At 37.9% G+C, this 18,911-nt stretch overlaps 1 protein-coding gene across 1 annotated transcript in view; it reads right to left on the bottom strand.

Annotated features, from left to right (window-relative positions):
* CACNA1G (calcium voltage-gated channel subunit alpha1 G) overlaps window positions 1-18,911 on the bottom strand; it is a gene marked incomplete at its 5' end in the record, with an annotated part of 425,627 nt that overhangs the window by 124,561 nt on the left and 282,155 nt on the right. The window contains 5 exons of the mRNA XM_083353918.1: window positions 2,377-2,445; window positions 7,950-8,105; window positions 9,208-9,322; window positions 10,307-10,492; window positions 12,366-12,517. Coding sequence (XP_083210044.1) covers window positions 2,377-2,445; window positions 7,950-8,105; window positions 9,208-9,322; window positions 10,307-10,492; window positions 12,366-12,517 — 678 coding nt within the window. The remainder of the gene's footprint in view (window positions 1-2,376; window positions 2,446-7,949; window positions 8,106-9,207; window positions 9,323-10,306; window positions 10,493-12,365; window positions 12,518-18,911) is intronic.

Below are 18,911 nucleotides of genomic sequence, written 5' to 3'. Positions count from 1 at the left end.
TTTGACATGAGATGGGCAGTAAATAAATTTCATAGTAAAATAAAAATAAAATAAATAAAAAATATTTCCGAAATGTCACCTCTGTTCATATGCTTCAAAATCTACACAGTCCAATGGGTAATGGATTGGCTTTAAGCTTGGAGAATGGATGGATGTCTGTGTCCTGTCAAGCAACTTTTCCTGCAATTCAAATCTGACTTTAAAAAGATCGTGTGAACATGAGAAAAATGCCTGTGCAGACCTGTTTCTTTACAGTTTTGTTAAACATGCAAATTAAATATATGTATATTATATTACAAATCATGTAAAATGATGCTGGGTCTACATCACATACAAAAAAAAATCTTCACAGATGTTTGAAGATAATGCTTGTTAAAAACTCAAAAAAAGCATTAACGATATTGGTCAGTAAAATCATCCTTATTTTAAAATAAGAAGGAAGTCTGCATTAAAAGCCTTTCAATAACATTGCAGTTTGCAAAAATTGAATTTGATATGCTTTCCCCATTTTTTTTTGTCTGCATTCCAAACAGGTGTTTTTACTTATTAGGTGACAGTTTCTCTGATGTGGTATTTAATACAAGTGCCAGTGTGTTTTATCCTCCCTCCCTTTAGCACCAAACCCATTTTTTTAACAGCATCCTGCCGTAGAACCCAACAGCAACTTGAAAATGCTAAGCACACTAATTTACCACAGGCAAGCCTTACCCACCTAGGTTCCCAAAGAAAGTACCTGTTTTTTCACTCCAAGTTTGCCTTTCTGAATGAAAAAGGCATTAGGTGAGCAAAGGTACAGTTTGTTTATGATAAGCATGAGATGCGCCAGGAACTGACCAGTATATAGGGAAGGCAGCCTATGGCTATAACAGTTGTCCTCACTCTGGTGCTCTCCAGAAGTGTACATCATGCTGGCCAGAGGATGGTGTGGTTTCAATATCTATGGAAAGCACCAGATTGGGAGAAATCTGGGTACTCAAAACAAAGGATCTAAACCAGGGGTCTTCAAACTAGGCCCTTTTATGACTTGTGGACTTCAACTCCCAGAATTCTTCAACCAGCCATGCTGGCTGAGGACTTCTGGGAGTTGAAGTCCACAAGTCATAAAAGGGCCAAGTTTGAAGACCCCTGATCTAAACAGAAGCCCCCACTTCCAATACCAGAAGAAACTGAGGAAAATCGGGAAAGACAGGTTTATAAGAGAACACGGCAATGGCAGAATTTGTGATGTGCTTGACTTCATAGATATAAGACAGGGTAGAAGATTTGCATGATGTCGGTATTTGACACATACACAAGTATGTTGTCTTTTTTATTCAGTTTTAAAAGGCTGTAACAATATTATAAAATAACATTTTATAAATCCTTTAAGAAGGGAGTATTCCTCTTTTTTTCTGACCTCTCCTATGTACCCTTTTTTCTAACCTCCAGTCAATAAAAAATTTCCCAAGGTCTCTGGTTATATATTATATATGCTGTCAGTAGCTGCCTCAATTCTAGAATGGCCATTTTTAGGACAGAGTCTTCTCACATATGAACATCCACATAGCATGCTTGATTTTAGGTCCCGTCTGTCTTTGGTACGTTTTCCTAGTGTCTCTGTCTCTCTCCCTTTCTCTCTCTCTCTTTTTAAAGGGAGTCAGCATTGGCATGCAGGAGGGTTAAGTGACATTTGTAAGGCATGTCTATAAGGGAGATTATGATGTGCAACTATATGCATTATATTTTCTTGTTGGGCATATGGGCAAATTTCTTACTGACCTGAATGAACTCCTGGGCCTAAGTTTACACTCCTTTCCTGTTGGTAATACAACTGAGACAGCTGAAACAATAATACTCTGTCTCCAAAAATTAGGAACATAAACCTATATTCATTGAAATGAGCGTATATTAATAGGTAAATGTAAGCAACGATCAATTATCTTGGCTCAATCAAAACCAAGAATTACATGGAAAGTTACAGCAAGTGGCAAGTGTTTCTATCCATTTATGAGCTGAAGGGTTAGGGTTAGGGCACACTGGTAGGCTTCTAAGATGGTAGGAAGTTCAAGATCTTCCTCTTTTAGAAATGCTAGCAGGGGCCATAAAATTTATAAAAAGGAATCTTGATAGGCAGGAATCTCAAAGAGATTTACACTCATTGGAGAGATATGCTCTTAATTCCCAGCAAAGAAGGAAGAGACTTAAAATCAAGGTCAACTTGACAATGAGAACAAATTCATAACCAAACATCTATCGTAATGAGAACAGTGGCAATGATGTGACTGCTCACAACACAGAGACAGAGTGTAGACAGGCAGAGAGAGAGAGAGAGAGAGAGATTGAGGCAAAGAAAACTATCAGACAAAGCTTGTGGTGTTCATGCCAGATCTTACATACCACTGACGAGTCGACAGGCAGCTGAATACAGCTTAACTGCCTACTCGCTGCTTCCCGTTTGGTGATTTCCTGAAGTAAAAATGAGGAAGGAAAGTGAGGGGATGGAAGGAAGGCAGGAAGGAAGGTGGATTTTTCAAATTTTATAAATCTTAACATCAAAATTGACAGAGTGGATAAAAGGGTAATAAAGATATTGGGGGAAAAAGGAATAACAATAGGAATGGAAGAGAAGGGGAAGGTACCCATTGCAGTAAATTTTGCACTACGGAGAAGCAATTGAACAGGTTACACTACCCTTGAGTTATCTGAGGTAGCCATTTATGGACACATAATCCAGATGTTTAAATTAAAAGCTCTGTTCATATTTATGGCTTATATGTGAACAACTGTTAAAACAGTAAATCTTGAAATTTATCTATCTGAAATCTACTGTTTCTTTCTTCAACAACCAAAGGGATATTAAAAAAGGGACAAGAGAATCTTTATAGAGTTATAGTGTTTGAACAACATTTCTCCATAGCTTAGAGTTGGTTAAAAATATGTCCAGTCATGTACCCTAGTTTCTTCCTCCTCATGCTGCTAAAGCTGCCACTAGTTGCTTACAGTTTGTTTTGTAAGGTATAGATGCCTTAAGACAAGCTTAAAATCTGACAGCTACCCAGACATAAATTTGGGATTGTTTGGCAATAGTACGGGGGTGGTTGCCCTTACTATATTTTTAAAATTTCTAAACCTAGGCTACAACCATGGGGTTTCCTGCTGGTCTTGCATTCCAAGTACAAACCAAGTGCAGTTTTGCTTAGCTTCTGAGCAAGCCAGCAAAGTTAACCAAATACTAGCCTTTGCTAAAGTTACAGAATTATAGACAGAGCAAAGTACCTGCTTACTGATCATTCAAATGAGGATTCCACATGTGCTGTTATTAGCAAGGGACATTAATCTTTAAGTATTTTTAACTGAAAACATTGTGGTAATAATTTAGAACTATAAAAGACAATTTATATTAATAAAATAGCAAGAGCACTTAGACTTATATACCACTCCACAATGCTTTACAACACTCTCTGAGTGGTTTACAGAGTCAGCATATTGCCCCCAACAATCTGGGTCCTCATTTTATCGACCTCGGAAGGATGGAAAGCTGAGTCAACCTTGAGCCCCATCAGGATTGAACTTCTAGCAGTAGGCAGAGTTAGCCCACAATACTACATTCTAACCACTACACCACCACAGTTCCTACATTGAGACAAACTCTTGCAGATTAAAGATGATAAGTATACTCCAATTGTATTTGGCAGAACCCTATTTTATACAGCATGTTATGCTTTAGGAGTTTTAAAAAATCCAATACACTTGCAGTTATTTAATAGTCATCCATCTGACAATTACTTTTAAAAATAAATGCTATAGCAGCCTTTTCCAACTTCATGCCCTTGAGATGTGTGAGATTACAGTTAGAGTTAGAATTTCTAACCAGAATCTGATTGGGGAAGGAAAGAAAGTAACTTTCAGTTCCTAGGAGAAGACAAATATAAAAAGCAGCTATTTAATCATAATAAAAACTTTTTTTTGTTTCTGGAAACTGAAAATGTTGGTCCATCCCCTCTTTGATTTAAGAAATTGGATAAATTATTCTGGCTGTACTTCAAGTCTGCATTTCTTAGATGAAGACAAAAAGCATTTTGGAACATCAAAGTGAGCACCGTACTTGTTAAGTCAGCCATATTTTTCTGTACAAATGGACAGTTTTGATCATTTTTCACTTTGTTACACAGACAATTATCTCTTTTCAGACATGACTGACTATGGAAGCAGCAGTGGAGTTCAATTCTAGTGTGCTGGTGCCCATTTTTTATTTATTTAATCTATTCATTTAATTTATCTCTTACCTTTCTCTTCAGTTCAAGATGACCAATATTTTTTTTATAATTAGTGAAAAAGATGAGCTCTAGGTACAAAGGAAGCCTAACACGCCTTATGAATGAGAACTACTGAAAAAGAGCAGTTTACTAAACTTTGTGCCTAAAGATCTATTAGAATAATTTGGGCAATCATACCTCAGGTTACACAGTGAAATAAAAGCACCTTACAAATAGCCCATTTGATCATCCCATTCAATAAGTCCGCAAGCAAAGTAGGAACTTTTCAATTAATATTAATTTCCAAACTAGTAATCTACAAATAACAACTTTGGAACAACAACAACAACCAAAAGATACAATACTGCAGATATACTGTACTACTTTTCTGCTATGCTTCTTTCTTATTCTGCTAACTTACTGTTAATGACAAAATGGGACACACTTGTTAATGGATGATTTTGTGGTTGGTTGCTAATTTGCAGAAAGGGAGGAATGGAGAAGTGGGGTCAATCTAAAATGTGATCGTCTGAATTGAGAAGTCCGTTTCACGTCTTTTTAAACTGATTGTGGAAATGTGTTTGTGTGTCAGAAAAAGTAAAATGTAAGGACTACATTGAAGCCCAATGTATGACCAGGGTCTTTCTAAAAAAAAAATGCTACTAAATGTTAAATGAAGGTCAAGCAAATGATTTTCCTGCTTTCATGTTTGTTGTTTTAGCTGGTTTTTCCCAATCTAGTGCTGCCCAGACAGATGTTTGGCTGTAGCTCCAAGAATTGCATAGTCAGCATGGTGCTAGCTGGAGACAACAGGAGCTGAAGTCCAACATAAACTGGAAAGTATCAGATTGGGGGTGCTGACACCTACCATCATTCTTTACTAGCTGCTTTGTGCTACAAGAAAAAAAACAATACAAAAGAGGAAGAGGAGATAAACTAAGAATTGTCAAAGACAAGCACAGAATCTGTAGGGAACATGAAAGGATTGCCAATAAAAAATATGTCTCACAGATAATGTTATCATGTAGTCCCCCCAGGAGACAAGTTTTATCACTGATAGAAGTTTCTCTCGCTGGTGTCCTATGTTTCTTTCTTAGATAAAGTCTCCAGGGCACAAATCTAAAAGCTCACTCTGTCATTTTTGTATTATATAGTCTTTATCAAACTGAGTCCTCCCCTTGCATATTCTATTTTATGCAATATAAAAGAATAATATTCAGAAGGTCCAATAAAAATAAAGCCCCACTGAGATGCTGTTAGCAACATGCCCTCTGCACACAAAATGTGAAGCATTAGCTAGGGCAAAGTTTTAAAGAGCTGTATATTGCAAATATGTGCACATGCATATTAAGAATAGGCCCAGTATTTTGTATATGTGTCTGCTGCTTAGCAACAGAAACGTCCAGTACATTCTTATACTAAAATTAACAAAAGTGTTTTCAGAGTCAAGAAAAGACACTTGAGGGCACAAAGATAAAACTGTCACCAGCATTGAAATGAGATTGTAGAGGAGAAGTGGGTAGGAAGGGACTTGACAAATAAAATTTTCATTGACTTTTAAGATTACTGTGGCAGACAAAAGAATTTTTCCTCCTTGGAAGGACCATTATTAGTATATGGAACACATGGTCCTGTGAAGGAATGTACATCTGGCCTTGGGATTGAGAAAGAATGAGCGAACCGTTAAAAAGTGGATGAGCTGGCAGGCAAAGATTTAGAAAAGATAACTCAGCCTAGAGAAAGAGGATGACATGAAGAAGAAGCTCCACCCCACCCTGATTTTGTTTGATGGGACAGAGAAATCCTGACAGGATTTCAAGATTCTGTTACGTTATAGCCGAATATTTTTGGAATCTCTACCCTGCCAATTCTGGTCTATCTTGAAGATTTGACAAACCCAGCCTCCAAATTTGATTTCAATTCTTTTTTCAATGATTGACATGTGATACCAATCAAAATAACGGATCCTAAGTTTGTTTTAGGTGACATTTTAGCTCATCACAAAGCTGTGCCAATTCACATCAGGGAACATTTTGCCTACAACAACTTTCTGGTTTAGACATGGGGAATCATAATACTGTCCAAACATACACAGCAGCGTAATCATTGGGAGCAAAAGAACTAGGAAGGTTAAATAGATATTTTATTTATTATGTGTTATTTAAATTAGATATGCTAAGATACACCCCAGAATATCTCCTCAGCAGCTATTGGCATCCAGATAAAACAAGGATTAACACTAGGAGCAACACCAGACAAACAATCAAGCAATAAACAATACCCTAATCAAGGAATTACTAATGCAGACAAACAGTCAACAGCAGCCCAATCAAAGAACTACCAAGGAAAAGACAACACCCTCACCCAACAGACAGGGTGGGCTACTGTATATAAACAGAGAGCAAAACCCACTCTCTTCTAGCACTAGTCAGTTAATGACATATCAGCAAGCAATCAACCAAGCTCAGACAGCACCAAGAACTCCACAAACCTCTGACTGCTCAGTGGGATTGGCACAGTATCTCTTCTGATATTATCTCACAGAAAAAAATAGCTAGGACCTGGAGGCTGAAACACAGAGGCAAGTACAAGGAACTTAAACTAAGTACAGCAAATAAGATAGAAGTAAGCAAACAGAGAGCTCATGGTTGCTTTGTCCTAAGAGGCTTCCATAAATCTTCTTCCTATACTGCATTGAGATGAAAATAAATAAAAGGCCTGGAGGTTTTCTAAAATGTTTTTCTTATGCTGCAAATGAATAGGATAAAAAGAGAAGCAGGCAACAAACTCACACTATTGACATGACTTTGATTTAGAAGCCCACGTCTAGATGCTACCGAATAATCCCAGCCATGCTACCTATGCCTGGGGGTTGTGTTGAACACTGCCACCTTGAGACCTGCAACAGTGTTTTGACATTTTATTGCTTGAAGGCTGGCTTATTCGCTGTCTCCCTAAGTCTGCAGAAAGAACAGAACAGAATAACAGAGTTGGAAGGGGCCTTGGAGGTCATCTAGTCCAATTCTCTGCTTGAGCAGGAGACCTTATACCATTTCAGATAAATGGCTGCTCAGTTTCTTCTTGAAAGCCTCCAGTGTTGGGGCACCCACAACTTTTGAATGCAAGCCATTCCACTGGTTGATTATTGCTAGCTTTTGCAAGATGCAGACATACTGGCTTGCCAGTAAAATTTCAGAAGCCAAGTTGATTGATCTTATTTATCTAAAACATTTCTAGGCTGCCATGAAAGGTGGAAACCATTCCAGATTCAGTTCAAATGTCTTTCTTTCAGCTGCCTGGCAATGATGGCAAAGGTGAACTCTAGTTAATGAAAGATGTAGCTTCAATCCAAAAGGGGCAGGCAAAAATAGAATAAATAATAGATGCCAAAGTGTTGCTTTTATGGAGGCGGGAAAATGTCTACAAAGATATAGCAGCAAATGGACAATCGGCTCACTTATCTCATGCATATTTATCAGGCAGTTTTGAATTTGGCTCTTAAATGCAACAAAGCTTGGTTCAAAGGCAATGTGTTTGCATGATCATGTGCCCTTTCACAACACTGAAACTGTGCCTTTGATACCAACTAAAGGGTTTGTCTTTGTACCGAAGCAATTACTTCTTTTGGAAATTCTAATCATTTTACAAACAGGTTCTGAACCCTACATACTCTCTTTATCAAAGAGAAATCAAAGAAGTCCTTCAAGGCTTTACCTCTGTCTGAAAACCTTCCACCAAGATAGCAACCAACAAATTAAAGAGAACGTAATTCCCAAATGTCATGAGGGCAATGAAGTAGAGAGCGGCCCAGGAAGAGGTAGAAGCCATGCCATTGTAGAGGACTTTATTCCAGTCTTCCTGGGTCAGTATCTGGAATGAAAACAGGAACCATTTGATGTGAGACAATTTTAAAGTGCATTCAACTTTTTACCAACCTGTGATCCAGGTACCTGTAAAACTGTTGCATTTCTAAATGCTAACCATCATGCATAGAAGTAATCTTGAAAATGGTAGTATAGTATGGACTTAGAAAGGGGGTGTCAAACTTGCAACATCATGGGACGTGTCGCGACGTACTGTGACTTTTTTTCCCATTGCCGGCAATGGGGTGGGTGAGGTTTCGCTATGATGCATCCAGCCCGCGGATCGGCAGTTTGACACCCTTGACTTAGAAATTGTTATGCCTTCTTTGCCTCTTGAGGTGTCTCACCAGTGTGATTCAGAACTGTGGCAAAGATTGCCTTATCCTTGTGGACTGTAATTAATTTTTTAATGGCTAAGAAACTTCACAGCTGACTGAGTAACACATAATGCTCACTGTTCCTGGCCAGATGTGGCTGATTCTCCCTAACATTCTTCTAACTAGTGGCTGCCTCAGTTTTGCAAGCCTAGCAGGCTTCACCGGAAACAGTAAACAAAAATAAACAACTTAAAAACACCTGGAATAAGTGTTTCTCTGTGTGTTTTTAACTGTATATATGTATATATATTCTTGACTGTAACAATTTGTTCAAAAGGGATAATCAGTCCTTAGTCTTTCACAATTCAGAGAATTTTGTTTAAGGAAGTTCAATATTATGGGTTAGAATTAACAGATACTTTAACTTGTGCTGCTAAATGGCCCTTTCTTTAAATAGCATTTTTTATTTAAAAATATAGGCATTGTATAAAACAAACATAAAATCAGTGTAAAATCCCTATTTCTACAAAGGGAATGTATTTGTTTGCACAAACATAATCAGAAGGTAGAAACTGTAAGGTCAGTTTATACTGGGGCTTTATGTATTATTTAATATCTTAATTACTAGAATCTGTTGCTTGCTTTTCATTACACCCGTGTTATTGACACATGTCTATGAAGAACCAATTGACATTCACTATATTGTTTTCAAAAAAAAAACCCAGCTGTAAAACAATTTAAAATAACAGGCATTTAAAGATAAAAAATTATAGGCCATAATTGATGTATTACCTGGAAAACAGTAACAATGGCCCAGAGCAAGGAATCAAAATTCTTCCTGTCAGGGAGAGTGTCTCCATCTCTCTCTGAGGCAAACTTACACCCAAAGAGATGCATCCCAAGGATACTGAATAACAAGGAGAAATGGATTAAAAGAGAGATTAAAGGGTTAGAATTTGGAACACGTTTCTTCTTATTCTGTTCCCTTTCATTTAAGACAGGGGTAGGCAACCCCGGCTCTTTTATGACTCATGGACTTCAACTCCCAGAATTCCTGAGTCAGCTATGCTGACTCAGGAATTCTGGGAGTTGAGGTCCATGAGTCATAAAAGAGCCAGGGTTGCCTACCCCTGATTTAAGAGAATGAAGCTGTTTTAATAAGTTAGAAAATAACTTTGGTATTTCAAATATATGCAACTTGTATTATGGCTTAAATAAAATATAAAACCAGTAGGTTTCAAATTTCTATATTAAAAAAAAACATCCAGAAGGATCAGGTTGTTTAGGATCTGAATGCTTCTAAAACTGATTATTTCTCTTCAAATTCTGACCACTTCTAATAGAGCAAAAGTGAGCTACACAGAAGAAAGAAGAATAGCTACAGATTTTCATTTACAGAGCTGTAGCAGAAATTACCGGTACTTCCCCATTTAAATGTGGATAATTTCATGTTAAACCAGAAGTTGAAGTATAACAATCATGAATGATCGTTTTATCCACTCATAACTAAAACATGCTAACTGCCCTATAGGAAAAGGTTTTCAGTAATAACCAAGAAAACAAATAAATCCAAAACAAAATATAATGAAACAATAATTAAAATACTGTAAAAGGAAGTCACTAAGAAGCTCAACAAAATAATCTAAGAAATATAGGAAAATTAAAAGGCTGGATACTTTTAATTTTCTTTTTTATAAATATCGTTGCCTGACAGCTAAATAAAATGAAGGTTGGCAGGCTGTTTTAGAGAAGGCATTCCTCCAAAGTTGGAGAACATCACTAAAAATGTCTACTCTCACCTGCTAAAATGTAGCATGTGAAAACACTCAGAGTGGGGTCTCTGATAATAGTCCCAATGCTCAGGTAGGAGTTTTTTTTATTATGAACTCACCTGAAGATAAAGATGAAGAGCATCAGTAGCATGCAGAAGGTGGCCACATTATCCATTGTTTTCATGAGGACCACTAACTGGCGTTGAAGAGCAGGCATAAACCGGACCAGTTTTAGAACTCGCATAAGACGGAAGGTTCTTAAAACAGACAAGCCTCCACCTTGCTGTCCAACTATCTCCCACACACTAAGAAAAGAGAATATATATTAATGTAATAAATTAGCTTTTGAGAAGAAATATTATTACTGCAATTCTGTTGTCCTTGGAGGTTTGTCCTAGTGACCACAGGATTCATCAGATTCAGAATTTTACCTTTAAATTTAAATTTCTCTTTAGAGGAAGAAATCTACCAGAACAATTCCCCCCTCTGAGCATCTGAAAGTAATTCTTTATTACATTGGAGCTCTGACATTGAAAAAAGACACAAAAGAATAATGTGGGTGGTATCGTGGGAGGGCTGTAGATCCACCAGATCAGAAATCAATCTGGTTTTCTGCTTATCTCTCAAATCAATAATTAGTTGGATAGTATTCATTAATTTTGTTCCATTGGTTTCAATCAGAGATATTTTTTTAAAAAAAAAAATTAGCTGTGGAGGGGAAACAGAGCCCAGCGAGATGTTGTATATAGACATTCTCTCACTGACAGGACTTTTTCTCCTCTTGTTCTTTAACTGAGAATATTAAGATGAAGAGTTAGAAATTTTTGAGAAAAAGCTCTGAATCCTACGATTGCTGAGGAGCTTCCAAAGGAAGTTTCCATAATTACACTCCCAGATCAAGAACTGCATAGATTTCAACGTTTTGCATGGTTTTAGGATTTCTGGGGGGGGGGGGGAAGCAGGGAAAGGCATTCATAGTGGCTACTTTTTAATTCCTGCATACCCTCAAACACATTTTGTTATGTGCCCTAAAAGTGCGCCGAAGTAGAAAAGCAGATACAGAGGTGCTCTGAGGATAAATGTTGCATGGGGAACATTGTTAATGGATTTTTTCTATTGGAATTCTGCAAATAGAAACTACATATAATTTGCCCTGCATTTTCTTCAGGGAATTCGTGTTAATGATTTACAGAAATACAATACAGTCCTTTATTGAAGCAGGCCTTACTCTCAGAACCAAATGTGCTTTTAAAATAAAGAATGTAAGAAGGCAATAGTCTTATACCAGGGGTCCCCAACCCCTGGGCCATGGACTGGTACTGGTCCATGGTCTGTTTGGAATCGGGCCACACAGCTGGAGATGAGCAGTGAGCAAGTGAAAGGGTGCATGTGTGGGATCTAGATTGTGCACTTCTCCTCCCCCCCCGGCCCATCCATGGAAAAATTCTCTTCCACAAAACCAGTCCGTTATTTCAAAAAGGTTGGGGACCACTGTCTTACAGTCTCCATAACAATTGTTAGCATTTGGGCAACAGCCTGAGCAGACATGTAGTGTTGTAGTGTTCATTTTGGTGAGCCATATTTTTTTTCCTACTTCAATTATAATCATTGTTCAATGCTGGATGACTTTTCTTACACTGGCAGGTACAAATCTTATCTTTCATCTTTTTATAAAGTGATGTGTAAGTGGCCAGCTAGATATAAAAAGTAAACAAGTACTGTCACCAGCCCTATTATTTATAGTGATTGCTGTATCACTATAATATAGCAAAGAAAATAATAATGGTGGGTGGATTACACTGAATAGTCCCTCTGTACTAGAGACTATAAGTCCTTCTCAAAAGAAGAAGCCAATTAGTATGGTTCTAGGTAAACATCACCATACATATTGTCATAAATTAGTTTATTTGGACAGGGCATCCTTCACATGAATTTTAACTCTTAGAATTATTAGCAGTTCCAGAGAATATACCATATACAACACCTGAGCAAAAAAAAACCCCAAAATATATTCAAAAACATTTCAACCCATTTTTAAAAAAAAATTCCCACAGTTTTATTGCAAAATCCAGTTGAACGAAATCAGTTTGAAATAAGGTGACATTGGAATAAATAAATGGATTAAATGTCATAGACTGCAACCACTTATGGTAATTAAGAAAACTTGTTTTTAATTACCTGATCACTACAATGATTCCATCAAAGATATTGTAGGGATTTTTGATGTAACCAAAAGGACCATACACAAGAAGCTTCAGAAGCATCTCTAGGGCAAAAAGGCTAGTAAACACAATATTGCTGATTTCCAGTGCGTTGGTGAGTTCTTCTGGCTGGAAAAAAAACCCCAAATAAAATTGTCAAGATTAATAAAAAGAGTGCTGTGAAATACCAGGAAACGTCTAGTCATGTAAATTGTAACATCCATAAATATATAAGACAACCAGACAGAATGAAAAAATCTCTTGGGCCATCCGTTGCCTGTTTTTGCAGTGCTGGGAGCTTCTTTACCATTGTCAGAAATAATCCTAAAGCTCAAGGCACAGTTGATATGATTTGCTTACTTACTAGATCATATCCTCTTTCTTCCAATCGCCTTAACAATTCAATGACAAATCAGCAATGCCATTTCTCATCTTAGCAAACGTCAAAACCAGCAGGTTGCCATAAAATCAGTGGTAGCTGAGGAGAGTGAAGGCACACACAAAGGCTTGGAGGATGCAGTGCCCTGTGCTAAGACAATGGTGCTTTTGTGCTTCATACAATTGAAGAATAATAACTGAGGAACTATCAATCCTACAGCCCTTGCATGAATAAAGGGTGGTTTTCTCAAGCAGCTTAGGCAAAAAACACAGAGAGGTCCATTTCTATAGAACCTCCAGAACAAAATGGCTGCTACAGCAGGAACAACCAAATATGACTTTCCTTCTGGGCAGCAAAGCAAACTGCAGGGTTATGCTACACAGCATATAATCCTGTTCAATGTTTTATCACTTGTTCTGATAAAAGGGGTGTAGTAAGCCATCTATATATTTTATATGCTCATCTCGGTTCTCTGTTTACCTCACCTGAGGTGAAAGGTGTTCAGGTGAAACAAGCATTATAAACATGAAGATGGTGTTTTGAATTTTAGAAATATAATATTGACACTTCAGCATTAAAAGGCAAAAGAAGCTGCCCCCAACTTACTGATTGATAATTTAGGGAGGTCTGAGGTCAAATTCTGCCAAATTCTGCAGACAGAGGATATGAAACTGCCCATTCGCTCTTGGGTTCAGTTCAGGTTTTATACTTTAAATGGCTCAAATTTGCAGCTTCATAGTTGCATTTAGGCTTTTACCAACACACTTTTAAAAAAGAAAAATATGTTAGTATACGTTTGAGTCTAACTGAATTTATTTCAACGTAATTTATAATGCTGAACTGGGTCAACCTGATTGATGGCATTTCAGCACTCTAGGTTCCTGCAACCGCCCAGAGCTTTGGGGAATGGGAGCATTAGACAGCCAAGTCCAGCTCTAAAGCACCTTTTGCACACATCTAAATCTCTTGGTTGGTTTTCAAATGTTCCTATAAACTGTGCCTTTTCACTTGCTTGCCTCCAATACAACACTCCACCACAAAAAACTGGACAGCCAAACAGGCTGCAATCTTGATACCCCTGGAATGTAATTGACAAGGGATTAAATTGGCATTTGTCAGAGGCTGTTGGGGCAAAGTCCTCCTAAATTTCATGGGGCCAAAGGCAACATCAAGGCACATCCTAGAAAAAGATACAGCTGCACTCACAGTTAGGATCTTTTTGAAGTACTTTATGCCTCTTAGCTCATTTAAGTAGGGTTTGGTTGCCTTGCTGTATGGGCTGGCATCAACTGAAATTGGGTTTCTCTGACTGAGGGACTCCTTCTACATCTATATTCTGACTTTTTTTTAAATTCCATTTATATCCCGCCCTTCTCCGAAGACTCAGGGTGTCTTACAAGCTTAGCAGACTTTATCTATACTCTGGAGGATCATCCTGCATTTTTCAGGTACCTCCATTCTTTATTTTAGCAATAATTTGATATTGAAAATCTACTCATCAAGTATGAACAGGTGACCTTCAAGATCACTGTAACCCTATGAAGCTGCCATGTCTTGGAGGGCTGAGCCAATAATGCTAGTTCAGCTCTTGCTGCTGCCACGTCAGTGAGCACCACCTCCTGTGCCAGGAACAGAAAACAGAGACAAGCAGCACTTAGCCATTACAAGTCCATACCAGGGTTACAATCCTTTTCCGGTCTTTAAGTCAGGTTGTGTCAGAATCCATTTATATAATATTCATAAATGTATGTTTAAAACATTATCCCCCCCCCGGATTCTGCCATCTCCCGAGGAAGGAGGAGCGCATGTGGATTCAGCCTGCCTTAGATTATTTCAAAGACCAAGGGAACCCTTTTGAACTGGGGGAACAAAAGGGAGGGCTAGAGAAGAAGGCATCTGGCCTGTGTCTTCATTTAAATCTGTAGAGGAAAAAGGCAATAACCATAAAGATTCGAAGTTCCTTTTTTCCCCCATGAAAGGGATGACATGAAGTAAAATGATGGGGACTGACCAAATGGGGTTGAGGGAAGGGGGGGTTGAACCAGGAACCCTTTATAAAGTTTCAATTTGTAAAACAATACTAAGTCCTGTCTGGCATTTCCACAACCAAGCATGTCCTAGTAAAAATTCCTTTTGGACTAGAGCTGACTCCAAGAGTTTTTGTTTTCCTAAGACGTGGATTGGGGTGGGTCCTGACAGGTTGCTTAAATGCTACCCAAATCAGTAGAGTTTAAACCACAAGATTGAGTGCAGGATTATTTCCCATTTCTCAAAAAAAAAAGAGAGTTCATTTAAATTCTATATTGAACCTAAATGCTGTTTTATTTTGTATTTAAAAACTGAAGCCCTGAAGTAGAGCAAGGCAAAGGGCTACAGCTCAAAACTTGGATTTCCTGTCTGTTTAATAAAAGCCTGGGCAAATCATATGCACAGTTATACAATGCCAATATGAAGGAAAGTGTCAATATTTTATTTTCCTCCTTCCAGTTCAGACCAAGCGAGTAGCTACCTCGATATACTGGAATTTGGCTACTTGTTTGCAGTTGGATGTAGAGTCTTATGTTAAACAGTTTCTCTCAAATTCTGAGCCCCATCAAATATTCCAGATAGGGAAAGTGAGTGGCAAGTTTAGGATGTGTCTTGTGAACTGGAGAAGCATGGTTCTCTCCTGCCCAGCTATATATTTTTTTCATTCACTTGCAGAATACCAGTCTCAATCCTGAACTTGGGAGATTGGAAAGGAAACACTATGTGTGTGATAGGCAATTCCCTAAAGCTCTATTTCCAGATAACCTTTGAGTTACAGTGCCACTGTCCTAGCTGTTTCCCCCTTTTTTTCTCAACTTCAAATGTCTTCGTGGGCTTCCCAGCCTCCTTCTTACTCTTATATTAGGTAGATATGCATATGTGGGAGAGAACTACATGAATGTTTTTTTACACAGAAGGCTACTTAGGAAAGGAACAAAACTTGACCACAAGCACCAAGCCACAAGGCCTTGTTTGCACGGCTTTTCTACAAAACTGCAGACTGTGCAATTTGGAAACAGATTCTAAGCATCTCCCTGTTCAGTTCTCTGTGATTATAGTTTCTTTTGGGGTTTAGAAGGAAGAAGGAAGGTAGCCCTTATTAGTACATATTTATTTTTCCTTGCACATTCATACAGCGGGCAAGCTGCACAGTAGCATAATTTCAGATTGCCTTATTAAAACATGTACTTTGAAAGAGAAAATATCTTATTTGCAATCTCGCTGGCACCAAGAGAGTTGGCTTGTAGCTATTTTCATCCTGGAGACCATATTATTTCTGAAGCAAATGCAGAAAGCTTATATACTAGAAATGCAAATCTTCATTTTAATCTAGTATCCCACTAATTTATTATGCAGTTTCTGTTGAAATGTCATTCAGCCTGGTATATGCCTTATTGTTTTAATTCTTGGACAGAAATCACTTTTGCACTGGTCAAGCTCAATTCATGTGGTCAATTTATATGTTCTTTGGTTCTGTGATTGCACCGATGCTAAGAATGACATAATATCTGAATAACAGTAGTGGTAAATATTACTCTGTTTTGCTTCACTAGAAAATTCCTCACTGCCATAAGTAAATGCATTCTGGCTCAGTGCGACCCAATGGTTTGGGGTCAACGGGCACATTATGGATTTTAAATTATATTGTATTATTCTGGTTCCCCTCCATTCACTCATGTCCACTTCTCAAAGGCTACCTGGACAAGTCCCTGCAGTTCTCTGGACAACATTTTTCAAAAGTGGTTTACCATTGCCTCCCTTCTAGGGCTGAGAAAAATGGACTGGCCCAAGGTCACCCAGCTAGCTTTGTGCCTAAGGCCAGACTAGAATTCAGTCTTCCAGTTTCTAGCTGGATGCCTTAGCTACTACACCAAACTGGCTCTTGCTCATGGGTACAACCACTTATAAAACATTTATATAGTAAGAAGCAATTTTTCTTTCTATCACCCCCTTGGCTTACCTCATTCTTTTTCCAGACAGGTGGGCCTACTTCTAGCTGTTAGAGAAAACTCTGTTTTCTAAGAATGTCTCTGACCATGAGCACCTGTTTCTAACCATAATATTCCAAGCTGATGAAATATGAGCTGTGCCCTTTTGTACTTGGGCTACAGCATCACCTACAAGTTTACAGGGAGTCCTCGACATATAACTGGTTACTTAGTGACCATTTGAAATTACAATGGACTTCCCCAAGGGCTACATAAGGCCCAGATTTGATGTTCTGATTGCTGTCATCCTCCCACAGTCATTAGATTGCATTTGGTCTGCTCAATAACTGGCCTGCATTCATGGCCCTTTGCATCATCCTGCAATCACGTGACCACAATTTATGAAGGTTTTTTTTGCCAGAAACTGGCATTTATTTCCAGCTTCTGGCAAAAATAAAATGTCCATTGAGGACAAGGGATTCGTTTAACAACTGCAACATTTGCCTTGCCAATGTGGTGTTCACTTTATGACTGCCATATTCATTTAATGATGGTCACAAAAATGTCATAAAATCAGGCACAGTCACATCGTGACCTGCTTAACGACTGCCATAACTTTAGGCCATAATTATTGGCTCAATTATGGTTGTGTTGAGGACTACCTGTATAAGAATAGAGTTGCATCATGACATCGCCATGCAAAAAGTAAAGGTCATTGCTTGCACCTTGCTGTACCCTCACAATATTTATGCCACTGGACTCAAAAGCAGAGGGCTCAAAAGCATTCAGAGAAAGAAAGTTTTGACATTAGGTTCATAGAAAAGCATTTATGTAGCAAGCTAGCTTGCTTTTTTTTAAAGTAATTTTAAAAGGAAGAAAGGAATGTCTGCAGACATACTAGTGCCTGCAGTTACTTTGTTGGAAACCCTGAATCTAAATGCTCACTGCTGTTTTCCCCCCATTATGTGACTCTATTTAATAGTACAATGTTATAAAAGATATGTGATAAATTATAGCAACAATTCTTGCAATAATGCTGTTTCAGATGCTTCACTGTGCTCCTCATTGCCCTATTTTCACTACAATATGTGCTTTGAAACCAATGTCTCAGAACTCAATATTCAAAAGAAACAGCTCTACAAAATTAAGTAAAAGGCCACATGCAACTGCAGTGCTTGCTTTGCCTTCTTCTGGATGAAATAATACTTTATAGCTACCAGAGAATAACTGCAGTTTACATAATTCCAAGTACTAAATTATGCTATCTTACATCCAAAGGTATATTCAACAAGGCTAAACTAAGCCAATGTATTTGCTGTCACACTGTTCTGTCCTTTTTCTTCTAGCCCACAAAGGATAATGGAAAAAACTTCAAAGCGTATGCATATTCACACGTATTTAAACCCCCCCCCCCCCGTGGGTTGTAATAGTCTTTTCATTTCAGCAAAGAGAGAAATGTGATCTATAACCAGCAAAATTCAACATGCCTTACTGGGAGTTACCAGGTTGGGTCAATTCAACTGTCCCAGTCTAACACACATTTTTGCGGGGAAATAGATTTGGTTACGTCTGCTGAGAAATCAAAATAATCCAAGAAAATACTCTGACTTTTCTTCTTCCTTTAGCTAATTTGGTATGTAAGAATCTTATAGAACTCACTCCACTTCCAACGTCTACTGGCAAATCATCTTTATTTATGGCGTAGTTGTTTAGTTTTCAAAAATCAAAGTCAATTTGAAAGTAAAATTAGATGTTATTTCTAGCTACCAGTGTCCAGAAAAGGGTAAAAGGGCCCTCTTTCCCTCAGAAGCCATCTAGGGTAATTTCAAGTTTAAAACCTAAATTCTGACCTCAATTAATCCATCTACAAAGCTTCATTAACTTTATATGACAGCTTTCTTTCTGTTTGGACAAAAATGATTTTGCCAGTGGTCTGCATCTGATTCTATGCTCCGTGTTCATCTTATTTCTTTACATATGAACATATTGAAGGAAAAGTGTTTTTCTAATCTGATGGTTGTCTGTATCATCAAAACTAGAAAAGGACAGCAGCATTTTTTAAATCTAGCCTGTGAACAAGATTGGCTGGGAGCCAGACTTTATTCGGCCTTCCTGGAGGAAGAAAAATTTAACATTCATTTTCTTTCAAACAGCTACACACCTTTATTAATATGCTTTCCCACCTGGA

This window comes from Vipera ursinii (assembly GCF_947247035.1).
Source record: "Vipera ursinii genome assembly, chromosome: 2".
NCBI classification, from domain to species: Eukaryota; Metazoa; Chordata; class Lepidosauria; order Squamata; family Viperidae; genus Vipera; species Vipera ursinii.
The sequence above is the reverse complement of the archived record's forward strand: the minus strand, read 5'-3'. Positions and strand labels throughout refer to the sequence as shown.